Source organism: Poromitra crassiceps, assembly GCF_964638095.1.
Source record: "Poromitra crassiceps genome assembly, chromosome: 6".
Taxonomy (NCBI): Eukaryota; Metazoa; Chordata; class Actinopteri; order Beryciformes; family Melamphaidae; genus Poromitra; species Poromitra crassiceps.
This window is the reverse complement of record NC_139627.1, coordinates 61148940-61171901: the sequence shown is the minus strand read 5'-3', so window position 1 is coordinate 61171901 and position 22962 is coordinate 61148940. Positions and strand designations below refer to the sequence as shown.

General features: G+C 46.9%; 1 protein-coding gene across 1 annotated transcript in view; it reads right to left on the bottom strand.

Moving 5' to 3' along the window:
• Positions 1-22169, bottom strand: part of pogza (pogo transposable element derived with ZNF domain a) — a gene marked incomplete at its 5' end in the record, with an annotated part of 86860 nt that extends 64691 nt beyond the window's left edge. The window contains 6 exons of the mRNA XM_083638325.1: positions 3428-3513; positions 4205-4333; positions 11704-12408; positions 13928-13988; positions 20362-20483; positions 22019-22169. Of these exons, the coding sequence (XP_083494451.1) occupies positions 3428-3513; positions 4205-4333; positions 11704-12408; positions 13928-13988; positions 20362-20483; positions 22019-22169 (1254 nt within the window). The remainder of the gene's footprint in view (positions 1-3427; positions 3514-4204; positions 4334-11703; positions 12409-13927; positions 13989-20361; positions 20484-22018) is intronic.
• Between the last annotated feature and the right edge of the window lie 793 nt (positions 22170-22962).

Sequence of the window (22962 nt, the reverse complement as noted above, 5' to 3'; positions counted from 1 at the left end):
CTGAGGACAGATCTCCTGTCTGTCAGCCTCACAGAACATTAAACACTGAGGACAGATCTCCTGTCTGTCAGCCTCACAGAACATTAAACACTGAGGACAGATCTCCTGTCTGTCAGTCTCACAGAACATTAAACACTTAGGACAGATCTCCTGTCTGTCAGTCTCACATAACATTAAACACTGAGGACAGATCTGTCTGTCAGCCTCACATAACATTAAACACTGGGGACAGATCTCCTGTCTGTCAGCCTCATAACGTTAAACACTGGGGACAGATCTCCTCCTGGAGAAAAGAAACTAACGTCATTAGCCACAAATCTGGGGATTTTTTCTGGCCATGGGATTAACGTGACTAGCAAGCAGCAGTAACCCAGGCAATGACGATAGCTGAGTAGCATCAGCATGTGCTTTTATCACAGCTAAGTCATCAATGCTAACTATTACCATCAATGTTAGCGGAGGTTTAGCTAACATATTAGCATCAATGCTAGCGGAGATTTAGCTCTGTTAAACCACATTTCCAGAAATGGCAGTGGCAAGAGAATACACACAGGCTTAGATAAGGGTCTTACCTACATGTGTATGAGGGGGGATTGTGTTCACAACATGTACAACTAACGTTACTTGCTGGTCTGTCTAACCAGAGATATGATGCACTCAGACAGCCAGGATAGAGGGAGCGCTTGTAATATACTGAATGCATGCTGAAACTAGCTGTGTTTCCATTACAGTTTTTCGCAAAAGAATTGCGATATTTCTACAACTTCGACAATGTACAATTGCGACTTGTAGGCGTTTCCATTGAAGTTGCGTTTGAGTGATTCCCCGTTGCAGCAGCTGCCACAGTGATTACGCACGGGGATCTGCCCCATATCCCGTCCCCTGCATGCTCAAATCCAACCAATGGTCAATGCAAATCCCAACATGAAGTTACAATGCATATAAACGAGCCTGATTATCAATTCAAAAGAAAATGAGTCGCAAAATGTTGCTGGCTGCGTGAATGCAGTCAGCGCGACAGGCAGAGGAAAAAAGGTAGCCTAATAGCCTACAACTGGTCCGATTTAGAGATGGAGGGGGGAAAAGGCTGATTTGGTTCTATAATTGCACCTGAAACGTGTGCAATGTATTAGCCTACTCACAGTCACTGTATTCACTTCAGACAGCACCACCGCACCAGTGTGTGCTTTTCATCCTCTCATCTCGACGCTGTGCCAAATGCGCGCACACAGGCAGCCTGCTGTCACCATGGACCGATTTCTGCCATTAAACATTATCTAATTTGCCCGGCTACGCTTTTGCATAACACTCGTCTTTCTGCTAGGTAGCGTTGCTTCAAAGTTTTCCACTTGCTGCGGAGGTTTTGACACGGCTATCGAACCTACCAAACTTATTTTCCGCTCCTTTTCCAAGGGATAATATGGGTCACATGACGTGCAAATGCGAAAAAAGTGTTTCCATTACACTTTTGCGATAAACTTCTATATCGACACGTCTGAAAAACCACCTCATGAGAGCGAAAAAACTTTTTGCGATATTTGGGAGGTTTTTCGAAATTCACGTGTTTCCATTACCCAATTTCTATTGCGATATATAGATTTTGCGCATTTCTGAGAGTAATGGAAACACGACTTCTGTCACGAGCGGGTGGAGTTGAAGGTGTTGCCGGTGGGCATGTTATGTAATGGGTGTATGCCTCACCACAGTGTAACACCAGTAACACCTAATATCGCGGCAAGCCTGGTTGGGACAGATACTTATACATAGAACATTTAAACAAGAAACGGTTTGATGTCATATTAGGGATGGGCGCGAGTACTCGGGTATTCGAGCACTCGTTCATAACGTCAGTATTCGAGTAACGTTTCTGCTGTTCGGGTACTCGCCCCACTCCCCACCCCTTTAAAAATGGTAGAAGATCTACGCACACATCGTCATGTGGATCTGGCAGCATGAACTGCACGGCCGGGCGTCAAGTCAACCAGAATGTACAAGTACGTCATCCGCTTTGTTGCTTTCAAAATAAAACGCTTATTGTAACCTTATTTATTTTGAGTAATGCGTTACAGCCACAGTTTCACGCCATATAACATCACAAGTATTTTGATACAAGGATGCTGCTTCATTCGTGGAAATACCTTTTCTCCTCCAACGTGCATCAATAAGCTATTTACTTTTGTTTAAGTAACATTATTTTGAAAGTTTTAACCGGAAGTTTTCCAGCTCTTCCCGAAAATGGTGGCTGGAGATATTCTCCCGAATGAGAAGCACGCTTCTTCATAGCGCACGCCCGATAAAACTCATTCAAAACGTTGCACTAGTTTACTGACTACACTGTCGTTTCCCATAACGTCAGTCACAAGAAATGTGGAGAAAGAATCACTTTTTGGGAGACAATCGCATCATGGTGATCACTATTCAGCAACAATGGACATGTATTGGAAATGCCTTCACTTGTTTCACAACTTGTCTGCTCCAAAGCGCTAATGCCATTCATCCAACCATCGGAGATACTGTCTAAAGGTAGGCTTTAGATGTTAGCTTAGCGTCACCTAATATCACAGTCAGTCCCTCTCCTTACAAAAAATGCTCCAGGTAGCGCTTTTTCCATGCAAACATGCAAACGTTATGTGTGAACAGCCCCATACACAGATTACCCCTGCTCAGTCATTACCATAGTAATCACACAGCCCACACAGTGCTCGTTTCTGATCACTGCACCAGCTTTTCACTTTGCTTTTTCTGGCCCGGGTACATAGATTTCCGTTGTTGTGGACCGTTTTAAATTAGTCTAATGTTGTTCATGCACTCGCTGTATTTATGTTATAATGTCTTGACTTGCACCGACTTTTGTTTCTGCCACTTGGCCAGGTCATCATTGTAAATGAAAATTGGTTCTCTATTGACTCATCTGGTTAAATAAAGGTATAGGACGAATCAGCGTGACGTCACTTGCCACCCAGAAATGCAGAACCCTGCGGCAGTTAATAGTATGAGTTGTGCCAAACAAACGTTAATATCTCAAAAAGTATACATCACACCGCTTATATTTTTGACATTCTGAGTGAGAGCAGAAGTAGCTCAAGAGTTGGATGTATAATATATGCATGTCGTGTTAAAGTTGTGTGAACTGTCGCGGTTTTTAAAATGTAAACAGTTAGCCGGCTAGAGTCAAACACTCGAGCCTTGCGCCACTTGGGCTCCATAGGGTTCCATTGCCGTTGCCACCCAGTGACTTTGTTGTGATTTGTTTACCAAAATGCTGCTCGGCTGATCCCTCATATATATATATATATATATATATATATATATATATATATATATATATATATATATATATATATATATATATAAATAAATAAATAAATAAATAAATAAATAAATAAACACATGAAATGGGGGGTCTTGTGTTTTCAGCCATACTTACACACATGAATCCTCTGAGTTTGGTGACGATTTTGAAGTGGGACCCGCAGAGGGGACAGTCAGGAGGGGCCACGGGTCCCAGCCGGCCTGGGAGAGGAGAGCAGCGTCAGTACACACACTTCCTGTGACATCACAGTACCTCACACTATGTACAGCGTCAGTACACACACTTCCTGTGACATCACAGTCACATCACAGCACCTCACACTATGTACAGCATCAGTACACACACTTCCTGTGACATCACAGTCACATCACAGCACCTCACACTATGTACAGAGTTCCCACACATTTTCATGGACCACATTTTTTTTAATTTTCCATGACTTTTCAAGGATCCAATTTCCATGTAATGTGAGGCGGTGACTCTGAACAATACCAGAAATGATTACTACACTGGACAAATAGGACACACCTGGACACACCAGAGTCACTGCATCACATTACATGGAAGCTATTGAAATAAAACATGAATTTTTCCATCAAATATTAATATGAAATACAGGAAGCACTCAAATCAACACATATTAGAGCTACACTAAGTCAACAGCTTACAGAAAATACATTTTCGGTTATGTTACATTATGTGGAAGGTTATCCAAGGGAAGATTACTGTAGCAATTTAATTACACACAACAGAATTACAACAAGATTTACTAATTCCATGACTTTTCCAGGCTTGGAAAACAAGATTTTGGAATTACGTGACTTTTCCAGGTTTTCTATGACCAAGGCTGTGGCCTTCAGAAGCCCAACAGCGAGCAAAGCGGCTGCCTACCTCTGCGCAGCGGCTTGGGAGGAGCAGCAGGCCGGCTGGAGCTGGGAGAGGGTGTGGCCCGGGGTGGGGGCGTGGCCCGGGGCGGGGGCATGGCCTGGGGTGGGGGCGTGGCCCGGGGCGGGGGCGTGGCTTGGGTGGAGGGTGGGGGTTGAGGACGCTGGGGACTGAAGTTGAGGTTGTGGTTGCTCAACACCTTCTCTGCTGCTTCACCACATACTACATCTTTGTGTGAGAGAGAGAGAGAGAGAGAGAGAGAGAGAGAGAGAGAGAGAGGGGTGGAGAAAAAGTAGAGAAAGAGGAAAAGTGTAAAAGTACAAACCTAAAAAAAACGTAAATCTAACCATGGGCTGGATCGATGTAAACTGACAAACTGGACCATTCACAGTGAGAAGACTGAGGGGGATCTGCCTTTACTTTGTTTCTGCACTTTATTTTCTCATTTTTAATGTTGGTTAAAGATGAGCTGAACCCAAAAAAGTTTTTTTTTCCTCACGGTACCATGATACCTTAGGGCAAAGTTCAATGATCCATTTTGTTATCGTGTCACCTAACCTGAGGCAGCATGTATTGGACAATGTGATGTCATATTCAGGACCTATAAAGCTGTGTTCACACCAACATATTTATTTTTCGCTCTGTCGCTTGATTCAACCCTTTGGAATCGCTCTGTCACTCTGTTTAAATAGCTCATCAACAGGCACACGATTTGACGTGTGGGGACATGTGGGGGCTATAACGTTACGCAATGTCATGATGTTTGTCCACTACGAGCCACCGTCATTGTTTACAAGCTAAAGCCTATCAGCGTGCTCCTAATGCGAGCTCCATACCGGTAGGACAGACTTCACTTCATGTCAGCTGTCAGCCTGTCAATGCGGTTTGTTGCCACACAATAAACCAGCGGTTTGTTCCAAGCCAGTGTGATCCTTGACTCGCTCTCACACGGCAGCCAATCAGCGTTGAACAGCGAGCGACTGATGCCAGCGTAATTTCGCTCGAGTTGGGATATTTCATCTCGAGCGACGAGCGAATTTTCTCCCTATCGCTCTGTCTCTGTCGCTCGGACGCCCAGCGATTTTTCTCCCAGGCGAATATACGCTCAATCGCTCGTTTGCATTGACTTTGTATGTAAACTCGACGCCAGCGAAAAACTTTAAGAGGTCGGTGTGAACGCAGCTTAAGAGTTGGGTCTGCTAGTGCAGTTGTCCATAGTTTCATTTTACTGCAAACCTTCTGCAATAGTTCCCAGCTTCGAACCGCGCAGATCAAGCTTACCAAGTGCTACAGCGTTTCCAGTTATCAAGCGTTTCAAGGCCCCAGTTTACCAAGTGTTCCTTGGCTACCATGTATCCACATATAAACCCTCCAGTCAACATCCCAATGATGACATCCTAACAGCGTCCAGTGATGTAGTCAGATAGTGATGTAGTCATGACATCATCTAACAGCATCCAGTGATGTAGTCAGATAGTGATGTAGTCATGACATCATCTGACATTTCGTATTCATGAGGAGATGTAGGTATGACATCACCTAATAATGGTTCTCACAAGGAAAGCGGTGGTTTGCCCACTCCGAGTAGGGAGTGAGTTCTTAACCCAAGTGAGGGAGTTCAAGTATCCCGAGGTCTTGTTCTCGAGTGAGGGGATGACGGCGCGTGAGATGGTCTTGTTCTTGAGTGAGGACGGAGTGTGAGATGGTCTTGTTCTCGAGTGAGGACGGAGCGTAAGATGGTCTTGTTCTTGAGTGAGGACGGAGTGTAAGATGGTCTTGTTCTCGAGTGAGGACGGAGTGTGAGATGGTCTTGTTCTTGAGTGAGGACGGAGTGTGAGATGGTTTTGTTCTCGAGTGAGGACGGAGCGTAAGATGGTCTTGTTCTCGAGTGAGGACGGAGCGTAAGATGGTCTTGTTCTCGAGTGAGGACGGAGTGTGAGATGGTCTTGTTCTCGAGTGAGGACGGAGTGTGAGATGGTTTTGTTCTCGAGTGAGGACGGAGCGTAAGATGGTCTTGTTTTCGAGTGAGGACGGAGCGTAAGATGGTCTTGTTCTCGAGTGAGGACGGAGTGTGAGATGGTCTTGTTCTCGAGTGAGGACGGAGTGTGAGATGGTCTCGAGTGAGGACGGAGTGTGAGATGGTCTTGTTCTCGAGTGAGGACGGAGCGTAAGATGGTCTTGTTCTCGAGTGAGGACGGAGTGTAAGATGGTTTTGTTCTCGAGTGAGGACGGAGTGTGAGATGGTCTTGTTCTCGAGTGAGGACGGAGCGTAAGATGGTTTTGTTCTCGAGTGAGGACGGAGTGTAAGATGGTTTTGTTCTCGAGTGAGGACGGAGCGTCAGATGGTTTTGTTCTCGAGTGAGGACGGAGCGTGAGATGGTCTTGTTCTCGAGTGAGGATGGAGCGTAAGATGGTCTTGTTCTCGAGTGAGGACGGAGCGTAAGATGGTCTTGTTCTCGAGTGAGGACGGAGCGTAAGATGGTCTTGTTCTCGAGTGAGGACGGAGTGTGAGATGGTCTTGTTCTCGAGTGAGGACGGAGCGTAAGATGGTCTTGTTCTCGAGTGAGGACGGAGCGTAAGATGGTCTTGTTCTCGAGTGAGGACGGAGTGTGAGATGGTCTTGTTCTCGAGTGAGGACGGAGTGTGAGATGGTCTTGTTCTCGAGTGAGGACGGAGCGTGAGATGGTTTTGTTCTCGAGTGAGGACGGAGTGTAAGATGGTTTTGTTCTCGAGTGAGGACGGAGCGTAAGATGGTTTTGTTCTCGAGTGAGGACGTAGCGTGAGATGGTCTTGTTCTCGAGTGAGGACGGAGCGTGAGATGGTCTTGTTCTCGAGTGAGGACGGAGGGTAAGATGGTCTTGTTCTCGAGTGAGGACGGAGCGTAAGATGGTTTTGTTCTCGAGTGAGGACGTAGCGTGAGATGGTCTTGTTCTCGAGTGAGGACGGAGCGTGAGATGGTCTTGTTCTCGAGTGAGGACGGAGTGTAAGATGGTCTTGTTCTTGAGTGAGGACGGAGTGTAAGATGGTCTTGTTCTCGAGTGAGGACGGAGCGTAAGATGGTTTTGTTCTCGAGTGAGGACGTAGCGTGAGATGGTCTTGTTCTCGAGTGAGGACGGAGCGTGAGATGGTCTTGTTCTCGAGTGAGGACGGAGTGTAAGATGGTCTTGTTCTTGAGTGAGGACGGAGTGTAAGATGGTCTTGTTCTCGAGTGAGGACGGAGTGTAAGATGGTCTTGTTCTCGAGTGAGGACGGAGTGTAAGATGGTCTTGTTCTCGAGTGAGGACGGAGTGTAAGATGGTCTTGTTCTCGAGTGAGGACGGAGTGTAAGATGGTCTTGTTCTTGAGTGAGGACGGAGTGTAAGATGGTCTTGTTCTCGAGTGAGGACGGAGTGTAAGATGGTCTTGTTCTCGAGTGAGGACGGAGTGTAAGATGTAGGGATGCACGATATATCGGCAATCATATCGGTATCGGCCAGTATCGGCCGATTTTTTAACATATCGGTCATATCGGTATCGGTCAGATGTTGCAATGTTAATATCGGTTATCATTATCAGCCAAATTCTTCACATTGATATGAAATAATGCAGTAAATCTATGATTTATGGGCTTTTCCAAAGGCTTTGCAAATAAAGAAATGCATAACTTTTTCAAATTCAGTGTTAACATGTGTTTTTCAGTATGTCCAAAATGTGATGATCATAAAAATGTGGTTTTATACAGATCATATCGACATCGGTAAATATCGGTTATCGGCCATAACAGCAATGTTAATATCGGTTATCGGCATCGGCCAAAATTTTCATATCGGTGCATCCCTAGTAAGATGGTCTTGTTCTCGAGTGAGGACGGAGTGTGAGATGGTCTTGTTCTCGAGTGAGGACGGAGTGTAAGATGGTCTTGTTCTCGAGTGAGGACGGAGTGTAAGATGGTCTTGTTCTCGAGTGAGGACGTAGTGTGAGATGGTCTTGTTCTCGAGTGAGGACGGAGTGTGAGATGGTCTTGTTCTCGAGTGAGGACGGAGTGTAAGATGGTCTTGTTCTCGAGTGAGGACGGAGCGTAAGATGGTTTTGTTCTCGAGTGAGGACGTAGCGTGAGATGGTCTTGTTCTCGAGTGAGGACGGAGCGTGAGATGGTCTTGTTCTCGAGTGAGGACGGAGTGTAAGATGGTCTTGTTCTCGAGTGAGGACGGAGCGTGAGATGGTCTTGTTCTCGAGTGAGGACGGAGTGTAAGATGGTTTTGTTCTCGAGTGAGGACGGAGTGTGAGATGGTCTTGTTATCGAGTGAGGACGGAGCGTGAGATGGTCTTGTTCTCGAGTGAGGACGTAGCGTGAGATGGTCTTGTTCTCGAGTGAGGACGGAGCGTAAGATGGTCTTGTTCTCGAGTGAGGACGGAGTGTAAGATGGTTTTGTTCTCGAGTGAGGACGGAGTGTAAGATGGTCTTGTTCTCGAGTGAGGACGGAGCGTAAGATGGTCTTGTTCTCGAGTGAGGACGGAGCGTAAGATGGTCTTGTTCTCGAGTGAGGACGGAGCGTAAGATGGTCTTGTTCTCGAGTGAGGACGGAGCGTAAGATGGTTTTGTTCTCGAGTGAGGACGGAGTGTAAGATGGTTTTGTTCTCGAGTGAGGACGGAGTGTAAGATGGTCTTGTTCTCGAGTGAGGACGAGCGTAAGATGGTCTTGTTCTCGAGTGAGGACGGAGCGTAAGATGGTTTTGTTCTCGAGTGAGGACGGAGTGTAAGATGGTCTTGTTCTCGAGTGAGGACGGAGTGTGAGATGGTCTTGTTCTCGAGTGAGGACGTAGTGTGAGATGGTTTTGTTCTTGAGTGAGGACGGAGTGTAAGATGGTCTTGTTCTCGAGTGAGGACGGAGTGTAAGATGGTCTTGTTCTTGAGTGAGGACGGAGTGTAAGATGGTCTTGTTCTCGAGTGAGGACGGAGTGTAAGATGGTCTTGTTCTCGAGTGAGGACGGAGTGTAAGATGGTCTTGTTCTCGAGTGAGGACGGAGTGTAAGATGGTCTTGTTCTTGAGTGAGGACGGAGTGTGAGATGGTCTTGTTCTCGAGTGAGGACGTAGTGTGAGATGGTCTTGTTCTCGAGTGAGGACGGAGCGTAAGATGGTCTTGTTCTCGAGTGAGGACGGAGTGTGAGATGGTCTTGTTCTCGAGTGAGGACGGAGCGTAAGATGGTCTTGTTCTCGAGTGAGGACGTAGTGTGAGATGGTCTTGTTCTCGAGTGAGGACGGAGTGTAAGATGGTCTTGTTCTTGAGTGAGGACGGAGCGTGAGATGGTCTTGTTCTCGAGTGAGGACGTAGTGTGAGATGGTCTTGTTCTTGAGTGAAGACGGAGTGTGAGATGGTCTTGTTCTTGAGTGAGGACGGAGTGTGAGATGGTCTTGTTCTCGAGTGAGGACGTAGTGTGAGATGGTCTTGTTCTCGAGTGAGGACGGAGTGTGAGATGGTCTTGTTATCGAGTGAGGACGGAGCGTGAGATGGTCTTGTTCTCGAGTGAGGTGACGACGGAGTGTGAGATGGGCCGGAGAATTGGAGCAGCAGGAGCGGTATTGCGTTGGCTTTACTGCACGGTTGTGACAAAAAGAGAGCTGAGCCAGAAGGCAAAGCTCTCCATCTACTGGTCAATCTTCATCGCAACCCTCACCTATGGTCATGAACTATGGATTATAACCAAAAGGACGAGATTCCGGATACAAGTGGCCAAAATGGGTTTCCTCAGGAAGGTGGCTGGCATCTCCCTAAGGCTGGCTTTACACAGTGAAACTTTCATGCAACTAGTTGCAGGTTCCAAATTGCATGAAACATAATTTCCATGCAACTTGACAGTTGAGTTACACGAAGCAATTCAAAAATAATCAAATCTTAATGTAACGCAGTCGTTTATTTCACTAAAACTAGCTAGCTAGATTAGTAATTTTTTATCGTTCATGTTGTTTTATTGTTTTTCTCGCTAGATTAGCTATATCAAGTGGGAAGTGTCATTGTAACCGCATCTTTGTATTTTATTTTGTGTTATAGAATGAGATTCAGTCACTCCTATAATGCAGTTTATAGGAGAATGTTATGGCTTTAAATATACTTTTATAAGACACTTCCTGGACTCATGGTTTCATTCATTTGGTTTATATAAGCTGTTATAATTATCATATTGCGGATGAGGAATGGTGAAATTTCATTCTATAACATTTTGTATAGTTTTTTAATATCAATTCGGAAGTGTCATGCTGTAACACTTCTCTTCTGGTGCTGCCTACTTTGTTGTGGTCACAGAGGAAGAGAGGTAACATTATTGGTGTATTAATAGGCTACGTATTGATATGTTGGAGGAAAAAACATCTGTGGGTGAAGGACTGTCTACTCAAAAGAGAATCACATAGAAAAGATCACAGATGACAACATTCTCTGTTTTAAAGAGGAACTCAAGAACTTGTACTCTGATGACATTTTAAATCAAATTGGACCTTTGTCAACAATTAGAACGACCGCACCACGGATATACGCCTCCGCCAACAAGTGAGCAGTCGACATCCATGTCTGTCCAGACTTTGACGTTTGAGCCAAATGTGAAGAAATTCTGTCAATATGGTGAGATATTGGGTTAACAAGCTTGAAAATGACGTTTGTGAGGTCACAGTGACCTTGACCTTTGACCACCAAAATGTAATCAGTTCATCCTTGAGTCCAAGTGAACGTTTGAGGCTAATGTGATGAAATTCAATCAAGGTGTTCCTGAGATATTGCATTGACGAGCTAGAAAATAGCATTCATGAGGTCATAATGACCTTGAACTTTGACCTTTAACAACCAAAATCTAATCAGTTCATCATCGAGTCCAAATGGGAGGTTTGAGCAAAATGTGAAGAAATTCCGTCAAGGTGTTCCTGAGATATTGCGTTAACGAGGTAGAAAATGGCGTTTGTGAGGTCACAGTGACCTTGAACTTTGACCACCAAAATCTAATCAGTTCATCCTTGAGTCCAAGTGGACGTTTGAGCCAAATGTGACGAAATTCAGTCAAGGCGGGTCTGAGATATCTCATTAACGAGCTAGAAAACGGTGTTCGTGAGTTCACAGTGACCTTGAACTTTGACCTTTGATGAACCAAATTTGACAAAATTCTGTGAAGGCGTTCCTGAGATATCGTGTTAACGAACATCGGATGGACGGACGGACAACCCGAAGCCATTATGATTTCGGGTTCAGGCTCGGCTATCGCCGGCGGAGGCATAATAAAAAGCGTTGCGCTGCTAGACTGAGTTTATTCTGTGTATTCTACTGCTTTCCTCCATCACACCTGCACTAACCATTTTGGATGTGCCAGTTTTTCTACTTTCTAGTACTTCTACTTCAGTAAAATATCAGCAGTAAATAGTACTTGACAGCAGGAGAATGTCTTTTGTTGCTGAATCCTGTGATTCAGAGACTGAACATCAAAACATCAGGTGTGGGTTTTGTAAATGGACTCTTGGTGGATGTGGAGGCCGGGTATTTACCTGTGATGATGGGGGTGAGATCTGCCTCTGGAGGAGGGGGAGGGGCTGAGGTGAAGGTAGGGGCGGAGGTGAAGGTAGGGGCGGAGGTGAAGGTAGGGGGGGAGGTGAAGGTGGCTGTCAGGGAGGCCAGGGTGGTGATGGAGAGCGGTCCAGCCGGGCTGTGGACCGTCACGGTGACGGGGATCTGCAGCGTGGTGAAGCCCGTGGCTGGGCCAGGGGAGGGGGTAGGACCGGAGGTTGGTTCGGGAGAAGGGGTGGGGCCGGGGGTTGGTCCAGGATAAGGGGTGGGGCCGGGGGTTGGTCCGGGAGAAGGGGTGGGGCCGGGGGTTGGTCCGGGAGAAGGGGTGGGGCCGGGGGTTGGTCCGGGAGAAGGGGTGGGGCCGGGGGTTGGTCCAGGAGAAGGGGTGGGGCCGGGGGTTGGTCCGGGAGAAGGGGTGGGGCCGGGGGTTGGTCCAGGAGAAGGGGTGGGGCCGGGGGAGGGGCCGGAGGCGGCCGGGCCTGGAGAGGGGGTGGGACTGGGAGAGGGGGAGGGACCGGAGGAGGCAGCCGGACCTGGAGAGGGGGCGGGGACGGAGGAGGTGACCAGGCCGGGGGAGGAGGTGGGGCCGGGGGAGGCGACCTGGCTGGGGGCCAGGCCGACTGAGGCGGGGATCTGCAGCATGGTGAAACCGCCAGCCGGGTGGAAACGCAGCTTCGCCCCGCCACCTACAGGACACACACACACATGCACACACAGCTCAAACACAGGGAATCTACAGAGAAACACTATCTGGATGGAACTGAACTGACAACAAGAAAAGAAGCTGATGTTTCTGCTGTCTGACTGAACACAGCTGATGATGTTTCTGCTGTCTGACTGAACACAGCTGATGGTGTTTCTGCTGTCTGACTGAACACAGCTGATGATGTTTCTGCTGTCTGACTGAACACAGCTGATGATGTTTCTGCTGTCTGACTGAACACAGCTGATGGTGTTTCTGCTGTCTGACTGAACACAGCTGATGATGTTTCTGCTGTCTGACTGAACACAGCTGATGATGTTTCTGCTGTCTGACTGAACACAGCTGATGGTGTTTCTGCTGTCTGACTGAACACAGCTGATGATGTTTCTGCTGTCTGACTGAACACAGCTGATGATGTTTCTGCTGTCTGACTGAACACAGCTGATGGTGTTTCTGCTGTCTGACTGAACACAGCTGATGATGTTTCTGCTGTCTGACTGAACACAGCTGATGATGTTTCTGCTGTCTGACTGAACACAGCTGATGATGGTGTTCCTGCTGTCTGACTGAACACAGCTGATGATGTTTCTTCTGTCTGACTGAACACAGCTGATGTTTCTGCTGTCTGACTGAACACAGCTGATGATGATGTTTCTGCTGTCTGACTGAACACAGCTGATGATGTTTCTGCTGTCTGACTGAACACAGCTGATGATGATGTTTCTGCTGTCTGACTGAACACAGCTGATGATGTTTCTGCTGTCTGACTGAACACAGCTGATGGTGTTTCTGCTGTCTGACTGAACACAGCTGATGGTGTTTCTGCTGTCTGACTGAACACAGCTGATGATGTTTCTGCTGTCTGACTGAACACAGCTGATGATGTTTCTGCTGTCTGACTGAACACAGCTGATGATGATGTTTCTGCTGTCTGACTGAACACAGCTGATGATGTTTCTGCTGTCTGACTGAACACAGCTGATGATGATGTTTCTGCTGTCTGACTGAACACAGCTGATGATGTTTCTGCTGTCTGACTGAACACAGCTGATGATGTTTCTGCTGTCTGACTGAACACAGCTGATGGTGTTTCTGCTGTCTGACTGAACACAGCTGATGGTGTTTCTGCTGTCTGACTGAACACAGCTGATGGTGTTTCTGAAACTATAAAAGGCTAGAAAATAAAGGAAATTAAACATTAAGGGACATGACACAGCAGACGTGTGTGTGTGTGTGTGTGCGTGTGTGTGTGTGTGTGTGTGTGTGTGTGTGTGTATGTGTGTGAGAGAGACTGTTTGTAGACTCGTGTGGGATTCTCCTGATATTATTTCCCTTTTTGCTGGGGACCCCCTGATATAGTGTGAAAAGCAGGAAGAAAGTGTTTGTTGGGTTAAATAAAGAGGACATGAAGAAAAGAGAGGAGAGTGATTTGAACTGTAACATTCTAGGAGCAAAACAAACAGATGAAGCGTGGATCAAGTGTTACTCAGGACCAGACTGACCTCCAGCCAGCAGGGGGACCGGCTGCCCATTCAACCTGAAGCTCAGAGGGGCTCCTGGGACCTGGAACACACACACGCACACGCACACGCACGCACGCACACACACACACACACACACACACACACACACACACAGGCAGACGCACACGCACACACACACACAGTGTTAAAAGATGGAGCATGTGAAAAGGTGGACAGATACAGCTTTAACTAGAAAAGTGCACTAGGTGGAGTGCAGATCTCCGCCAGGACCGCATTTTCCCCCAAGCTGATCCATAGACCATGTGTGTGACGAGACATCATCTGAATGCAATGTGGTAGTGAGTGTTGTCATACTAAGATGCTATTGTAAATCATATATTGTTATTGTCTGCTTTTATTGTAGTGTTTTGGTGATGTATTTGTTCTGATGGGTTTATTGTATGTGTTGTAACGCATGTATTTGTGTTTTTGTCAAGTTTGTGTTAGAATAATTGTGGCTTAGTTGTTTTGATTAGGGTGCATCTGGGTCCGAGCAGCGCACTCCCCAAGTTTGAAGTCAAAGACAAATGTTTCTCAAGATAAACTGCTTTTTGTGTTGACAGTAGGTGGCGCTGTCAAATTGCACGAAAGTCCCCAGCAGCACACTCCCCAAGTTTGAAGTCAATCGGATGAACGGTTGTCAAGATAAACCACTTTTTGTGTTGCCAGTAGGTGGCGCTATGCAGAATTGCCTGGAATTCAGCTCCTTGCACTCCATTGGTTCCCCCTAAGCGCACTCCCCGAGTTTGAAGTTGATCGGACAAGCGGTTCTCAAGATAAACCACTTTTTGTGTTGCCAGTAGGTGGCGCTATGCCGAATTGCAAGAAAACAGGTCGCTGTTCTCCGTCACGTACTCCTTAGTACACTCCTAAAGTTTGAAGTAGATCCGACCAACGGTTCTGGAGATCTGGGAGGAACACACAAGGAACACACGCACTGTGTTGCCAGTAGGTGGCGCTATGCCGAATTGCACGAAAACAGGTCACTGTACTCCGTCACATACTCCTTAGTACACTCCTAAAGTTTGAAGTAGATCCGACCAACGGTTCTTGAGATCCGGGAGGAACACACAAGGAACACACGCACGCACACACGTTGCCAGTAGGTGGCGCTATGCCAAATTGGACAAAAACAGGTCACTTTACTCCGTCACGTACTCATTAGTACACTCCTAAAGTTTGAAGTAGATCCGACCAACGGTTCTTGAGATGCGGGAGGAACACACAAGGAACACACAGGAACACACAGAACACACACATGCACAGACAGACAGACAGACAGATGCACGCACTGACAGCGACAATCTCATAATCTCCTGGCGGAGATAATAATAATGCAGTGGAGGAGTTGGACATGTCTTCCCAGAGTGAAACTCTTATTGTGATGCTAACCCCCCCAAGAAAACATATACTTCGAAAAGAAAATTAAACGTCCAACACTACTACTCTTATCGGTACTGCTACCTGTACTGTTACCTTGAACGTGTCTCTGTGTGGGGAGGGGCTTGTGTGCGTGTGTGTGTGTGTGTGTGTGTGTGTGTGTGGGGGGGGGGCTGTTACCTTGAACCTGTCTGTGTGGGGAGGGGCTTGTGTGTGTGTGTGTGTGGGGGGGGGGGGGGCTGTTACCTTGAACCTGTCTGTGTGGGGAGGGGCTTGTGTGTGTGTGTGTGTGCGGGGGGGCTGTTACCTTGAACATGTCTCTGTGTGGGGAGGGGCTTGTGTGTGTGCGTGTGTGTGTGTGTGTGTGTGGGGGGGGGGGGGGGGGGGGGGGGGGGGCTGTTACCTTGAACCATGGACTTATTATAAGATGGACTGGGCACTGGTCCCGTTCAGTGAAGCCGCTGCATGTTAGATCGCCGCTCTGGCGGCTGAATCCAGTATTAGGTCACAAGGCCCGCCTCCCCATGTTAGTGGATGGGAAAAGCACAACCGAAATAATCACAGTATACGTCAGATAATTTTTTTCCAAAGGTGGTTTGTATCATTTTAGATAGTCATTATCATGCTAATGCCTGTGCAAGTGGTCATTTTTCTGATCCGTTTGTTTTTAAGTAGTTATTTGACATATAAAAAGGGATAAAAATGGATGATTGACAGCTGTGGCAGCCAGTCTCAAGCCGTCATTGGCTGGACGGGCTCTGCACATTATAGATCTATCGTCATAGACAACACACACGGCTTCATGTTATCTAACGCTCCCTGGAAGTCGGGTGGCTCATGTTGGCTGTGCTGGCTACCAGACATCAATGGACCCCAATAAAAAGAACATTGTTTTGAGGAATGAAAACAAATGTTTTGTGCGCGAGGAATTAACGTTGGTTGGGGACTGAAGTAAGTTCAGAAAATATGTGTTTTATGAGTTACTCCAGCTACGTTATAGGTACACAATGGTTTTAACATGCAGGCTAGCATTAGCGTTAGCTGCTTGCGCTAGTCGGCTGTTTTTCATATTACTATAACTTAACAACCGATAACGATAGCTGGAATAACACAATAATAGACACATATTTTCAGAACTGACCAGGTTGTCCAACTGACAGGAAATGTGTTTTATAACGTTAACTCCCGTCCCAGGTATAATATGAAGGCCTAGTAGTACACAACCACCATTAGCTCATCGCTAACGGGTTAGCATGACATACAAACAGACGTTTTATTTTTTGTAGGCTATTAAAGCAACAAACGTTTTTATATGCATATCTGGGGGAAATGCTTTGACTGTGGGGATGTTCGTTCTTCACAAGCTCCTCTCTTAGTAACGAGAGGAGCTTGCTCTGAGAGCCCGTGGGGCTGAGAGCAGCCCGGAGGTCTGACTTGTCTGGCTGATACAACTCAATCTCCGACAACGGAGAACATTACAGGGCGGCACTACCCACAACACTATACCAGTAAACAACGTAGCGTAAAGCGTCAAGGTTAGATTTGTAAAACCAACATTTGCTCCAAAAGGAATTAAATCATAAAGTTAACTCATTCAGGGCCAGTTTAGGACTGCCAATATTTAGCACAGGCCAAAGATTTTCATAATTGTTGGTCATCTTTCAAGACCCACAGTAAATTATCTATTAGCACCAGAGTGATTTGCAATACCTCAAAATGAAGATGTACGTCTCTGGGTTCACCAGGAAAAAAAAAGTTAGCTTTTAGCATGTTCTGTACTCTACTTATATCCATTTATATACACCCTGTTTTCACCCAAAATGTCTCTCTCTCAGATGACAAACAGGAGCAAATGCAATTTCTGTAAAATATACATTCTCAAGCAGAACTCGCTCTCAATTCTTTTATTTTGAACTGTATTGACATCAGACATGTAAATACTATTCGTTATGACACAAATGAAAAAAAAAATATATATATATATATATATATATACACATGAAGTGCTTTTTTTTTACATTCAACAATATAGCAGTGTGAGTGAGTGTGCAGACAGACACACAGACAGACAGACAGAGAGACAGACAGACAGACACACCGACAGACAGACAGACAGACAGACAGACAGACAGACAGACAGACAGACAGACAGACACACACACACACACACACACACACACACACACACACACACACAGACACACACACACACACACACGATCCCCCTTCGTTGCGTGATTTCTAACCCCACATAGGATAAGCAATAACCACGCCCTGTGGCGCCGGGATTGGCCAGGAGCAACACGAGCAGAGACACTACACTGGAGGGCACGCAGTCCAGCGATTTCATGAAGCTCTTGAGAACGGGCAGCGGACTTCTGCCTGCCTAGCTGTTCATGTGCTGCTCGTCCATGTGCCCTGTCATATTCTCCCTGCTATCGTTGCCGTTTTCCCCTCGGCTATTCAACACGTCCTCACCGCCCTCTGATCACTGCTGATCGATCATTTCCTCATTCCTCCGATGATCAAACGCATCTGTGGATTACTTTCTCCGGTTTTCTCCGGCTGGGGCACACAGGAAAGCGACCAGCTCCTGCAGCGCGCGAGGGGCGTTTCAATGGGGTTTCTCCTGTCAGCACAAGGCAAGCTCCTTATCCATTTTCTGATATTCCTCCTGCTCAATTTCAAAACAACAGCTGCGGTATGTGTTTGTTCACGTGTTGTCTTAGATGATAGGGACCTGATACCATGTGACAGGCTGGGGAAGTGTTTTAACTACGCCCTGCAGTAATAAAAACAAAAACACGTCAAACACGTCATTGGCCCTCTGGGCTATTCCTGATAAGACGTCAAAGACGTCATTGGCCCTGAATGAGTTAATCAAAATGCCACGAAAACATTAGGCTAGCTTAGTCAACACAGCAATCCCCCCAGTGAGGCTGAGGGTGAGTGAGGCCTGCCTCCACTTCCGGCCCGGGCTGAGAGCGCTGAGAGCACTCAGCAGCAGCCCGGAGGTCTGAAATCTCCGACAACCAAAATCAGATTTTCGTACAGGCGTCATTTTGATAAACTGATCTCATAGTTGGAATCTTCCTGGTTACTTTTGGCGAGACAAAAAATATTACAACTTAAAGTGTCATATTTACAGAGCTAGACTGTATATAAATACACAACGCACTGTGCGCATTCTAGAAACAGCAGCTCTACATAAGAAAGTTCAGAGGGGCGTGGAGCTCTCAGAGGTTCTAAATCAACGGAGCTACTGCGCAGACTCTAGGCTCTTTCATACACAGATCGCGCAAAAATAGCCATTTAGGAGTCCCGTAAAGGCAGCCGCCTCGCCACAGAAATTGCTTTCACACAGAGCCAAGCAGCACGGCCACATCCCCGTGCTGCTCTGTACTTTCAGGTGAAATCCCCTGCTCCCGCATTGAAAGGCGAGCAGAGGGATTTCCAGCTCCTCCTAGCCCAAATTAATATTTTCATAGGTTAGTGTAGCTTAGGCTACTGTATGATGAACGAATTCAATTCAACAACAGACTTTCCTCCTTCTCCTAGTCCGCTGAGGAGATCTATATCGGCATTTTCATTGGCTGTTTGCCGATATCATAACTTAATAAAAAAATGCGCTAATTTGCGGCTGCTGCACCTGGAAGAATCCTCTCCTACAGTAGTTCTGTGTCTGGAGCAATGTCCCGCCCACAGCGCTATCTGATTGGTTACACATCAAGCAATAGCCTATCAGACGGCTCAGAGATGAAATCTTGACACCTCACCTCAGTGCTCCCTGTTCAGCGCAGCCTGCACTAGACAGGGGGACAGTGCGAGGCTGCCTGAAGCGAGAGCAGCGGACTAGTTGGCTGTTGTGACTGTAACAGTCACACTGTGTTAAGGTAAAGCAGCAGATATTGCCATGCCAAAGTTGTAATAAAGTTAATATACATAATAATTACCTACGCTGACATTGCAAAAACACCACGATCTTATGAGCGATTCGTATGAAGCGCTGCCTCGCACAGTGCAAAGTGTGGTGTGTGGAGATAGGTCTGTCTATCAGTCTACTTTTTTTACTTTCACTCGTCACTTTCTTGATACATGAGGTGATTTCCCCTGTAATTTTTTTATGAATGAGCTGACCATTCGCACCTTTTCCGGCTCGCTGCGACGACCTTTCAAGTGGAGGCGGGTTGTCCGCCAATACGGCGATGTGACAACCTTTGGTGCCGGGACAAAAGGCGTACAAGAATTACCCACCAACGCGCGTTCATGCCTTTCGGAGCCGCGAATCCTAATTTCCGTGCAATTTTCGGCTTTCAAGGCCGGTGTGAAAGACCCTTCTGGTTCACTGATCTGGCCGGATTTTGGCTTCAATAAAACATACAGGGAAGAGATAGGGACACTCTCTCCATTCATATATCTCAGTGCCTTGAACGTGTCTGTGTGGGGAGGGGCTTGTGTCTCTGTGTGGGGAGGGGCTTGTGTGTGTGTGTGTGTGTGTGTGTGTGGGGGGGGGTCTGTTACCTTGAACGTGTCTCTGTGTGGGGAGGGGCTTGTGTGTGTGTGTGTGGGGGGGGGGCTGTTACCTTGAACGTGTCTGTGTGGGGAGGGGCTTGTGTGTGTGTGTGTGTGTGTGGGGGGGGGGGGCTGTTACCTTGAACGTGTGTCTGTGTGGGGAGGGGCTTGTGTGTGTGTGTGTGTGTGTGTGTGGGGGGGGGGGCTGTTACCTTGAACATGTGTCTGTGTGGGGAGGGGCTTGTGTGTGTGTGTGTGTGTGTGGGGGTCTGTTACCTTGAACGTGTCTCTGTGTGGGGAGGGGCTTGTGTGTGTGTGTGTGTGTGTGTGGGGGGGGGGGGGGGGGGGCTGTTACCTTGAACGTGTGTCTGTGTGGGGAGGGGCTTGTGTGTGTGTGTGTGTGTGTGTGTGCGTGTGTGGGGGTCTGTTACCTTGAACGTGTCTGTGTGGGAAGGGGCTTGTGTGTGTGTGTGTGTGTGTGTGTGTGTGTGTGGGGGGGGGGGGGGGGGGGGGTCTGTTACCTTGAACGTTTCTCTGTGTGGGGAGGAGCTGCTGACTGGGGCTGATGGGATGGGGATGATCCTGACAAGCGGGCCACCGCTCTCCTCATCCTCCTCTTCCTCCATCAGGCCGTCAGCAGCATCTGTGTTGTGGAAGGAACAGACTGCTTATTATAATACTCATAAATGTTGGTCAAATATTAGATGTGTTTATTGATCTTCAAAACAATTGATAGTAGGCTATATATAGCCTATAACACACATGGGCAAAATACGGATGGAATTGCAAAAAACAAAAAACAAAAAAGTACAATGCACCTGAACGCAACATGCAAGATAGCCGCTGAATAAGTGTCCAAATGTTCATGTCATTCTGGCCAATACTGAGAGCTACTGACTGAGGCTGACACGAGTCTGTCCACCTGTTGAGACTGAGAGCTACTGACTGAAGCTGACACGAGTCTGTCCACCTGTTGAGACTGAGAGCTACTGACTGAAGCTGACACGAGTCTGTCCACCTGTTGAGACTGAGAGCTACTGACTGAAGCTGACACGAGTCTGTCCACCTGTTGAGACTGAGAGCTACTGACTGAAGCTGACACGAGTCTGTTCACCTGTTGAGACTGAGAGCTACTGACTGAAGCTGACACGAGTCTGTTCACCTGTTGAGACTGAGAGCTACTGACTGAAGCTGACACGAGTCTGTCCACCTGTTGAGACTGAGAGCTACTGACTGAAGCTGACACGAGTCTGTTCACCTGTTGAGACTGAGAGCTACTGACTGAAGCTGACACGAGTCTGTCCACCTGTTGAGACAGAGCTACTGACTGAAGCTGACACGAGTCTGTCCACCTGTTGAGACAGAGCTACTGACTGAAGCTGACACGAGTCTGTCCACCTGTTGAGACTGAGAGCTACTGACTGAAGCTGACACGAGTCTGTCCACCTGTTGAGACTGAGCTACTGACTGAAGCTGACACGAGTCTGTCCACCTGTTGAGACTGAGCTACTGACTGAAGCTGACACGAGTCTGTCCACCTGTTGAGACTGAGAGCTACTGACTGAAGCTGACACGAGTCTGTCCACCTGTTGAGACAGAGCTACTGACTGAAGCTGACACGAGTCTGTCCACCTGTTGAGACTGAGAGCTACTGACTGAAGCTGACACGAGTCTGTCCACCCGTTGAGACTGAGAGCTACTGACTGAAGCTGACACGAGTCTGTTCACCTGTTGAGACTGAGAGCTACTGACTGAAGCTGACACGAGTCTGTCCACCTGTTGAGACTGAGAGCTACTGACTGAAGCTGACACGAGTCTGTCCACCTGTTGAGACTGAGAGCTACTGACTGAAGCTGACACGAGTCTGTCCACCTGTTGAGACTGAGAGCTACTGACTGAAGCTGACATGAGTCTGTCCACCTGTTGAGACTGAGAGCTACTGACTGAAGCTGACACGAGTCTGTCCACCTGTTGAGACTGAAAGCTACTGACTGAAGCTGACACGAGTCTGTCCACCTGTTGAGACTGAGAGCTACTGACTGAAGCTGACACAAGTCTGTCCACCTGTTGAGACAGAGAGCTACTGACTGAAGCTGACACGAGTCTGTCCACCTGTTGAGACTGAGAGCTACTTTTAGATAATTGTGCAATGACATTTTCATATCTGCTCAGGCCCACCTTCGTCCTGTCCATCATCATCCTCCTCCTCTTCTTCTTCGTCGGACTGAGGCCACGCCTCCTGCTCCTCCTCCTCACACTCCATCAGCAGGCCATCTATGCATGCTGCCCCCTGGCTGCACACCGCCACATCCTCCATGATCTCCTCCATGACCTGCTGCAAGTAGAACAGGAGGGCACTAGTTCACTTCCAACATGTTCATCTTGATTATGAAAATAGTACATATCATCGCTGTCCTATGACAACCACTTCTCTCCAAAACGCCAACTTTTCAGGAAATGAAAAAATGCTGTGCTCTTAAAATACTGAACCACGTTGTTAAAATACTGAACACCACATTGTCATATTTGACACGTCTTCATTATAGTCAGTAGTAATAGTGGCTAATAGTGGCTAATATGTGGGGATCAGTGCAGGTTCTAAATATAGTACAAGGGAGGATGGTCCTCCCTTATTTTTTAGAAGAGATGGGGGATTTTATATAATAATATATATTTTTTTTTTATAAAATATCAATCAAATGTGTTTTTTCTTAACACATTCACTGCCAGCCGTTTTTTCAATACTGTAGGTAGCTTCTGCCAAGGTTTTTTTTTGAGGATTCTGGCTCATCTTTCAAGAGCCGAGGATTCTTTTCTGCTAAGATTTTGTGAACACAAATTATCTCAAAAGAACTAATAGAATGTGTGCTTTCTCTGTCTAAAAGAGTTAGTTTGTAGAGTTAGTAGTTATGTAGGCATTAGCAGTAGAATACAGCATGGTTTCAGCGTCTGAAAATTTAAGCTGAGATAAATGGCTTTTTGTGAAATTCGATAGAACAGTCACTTTAACCATTTATTTTTGGCGTAAGACGTCAGACATCTAAACAATAGTTTTGAACAGTAATTTCCTCCATAGCAGCAGGAAACCCCCCTCTCCTTCAAACTCCTCCCTCCGTGTGTGT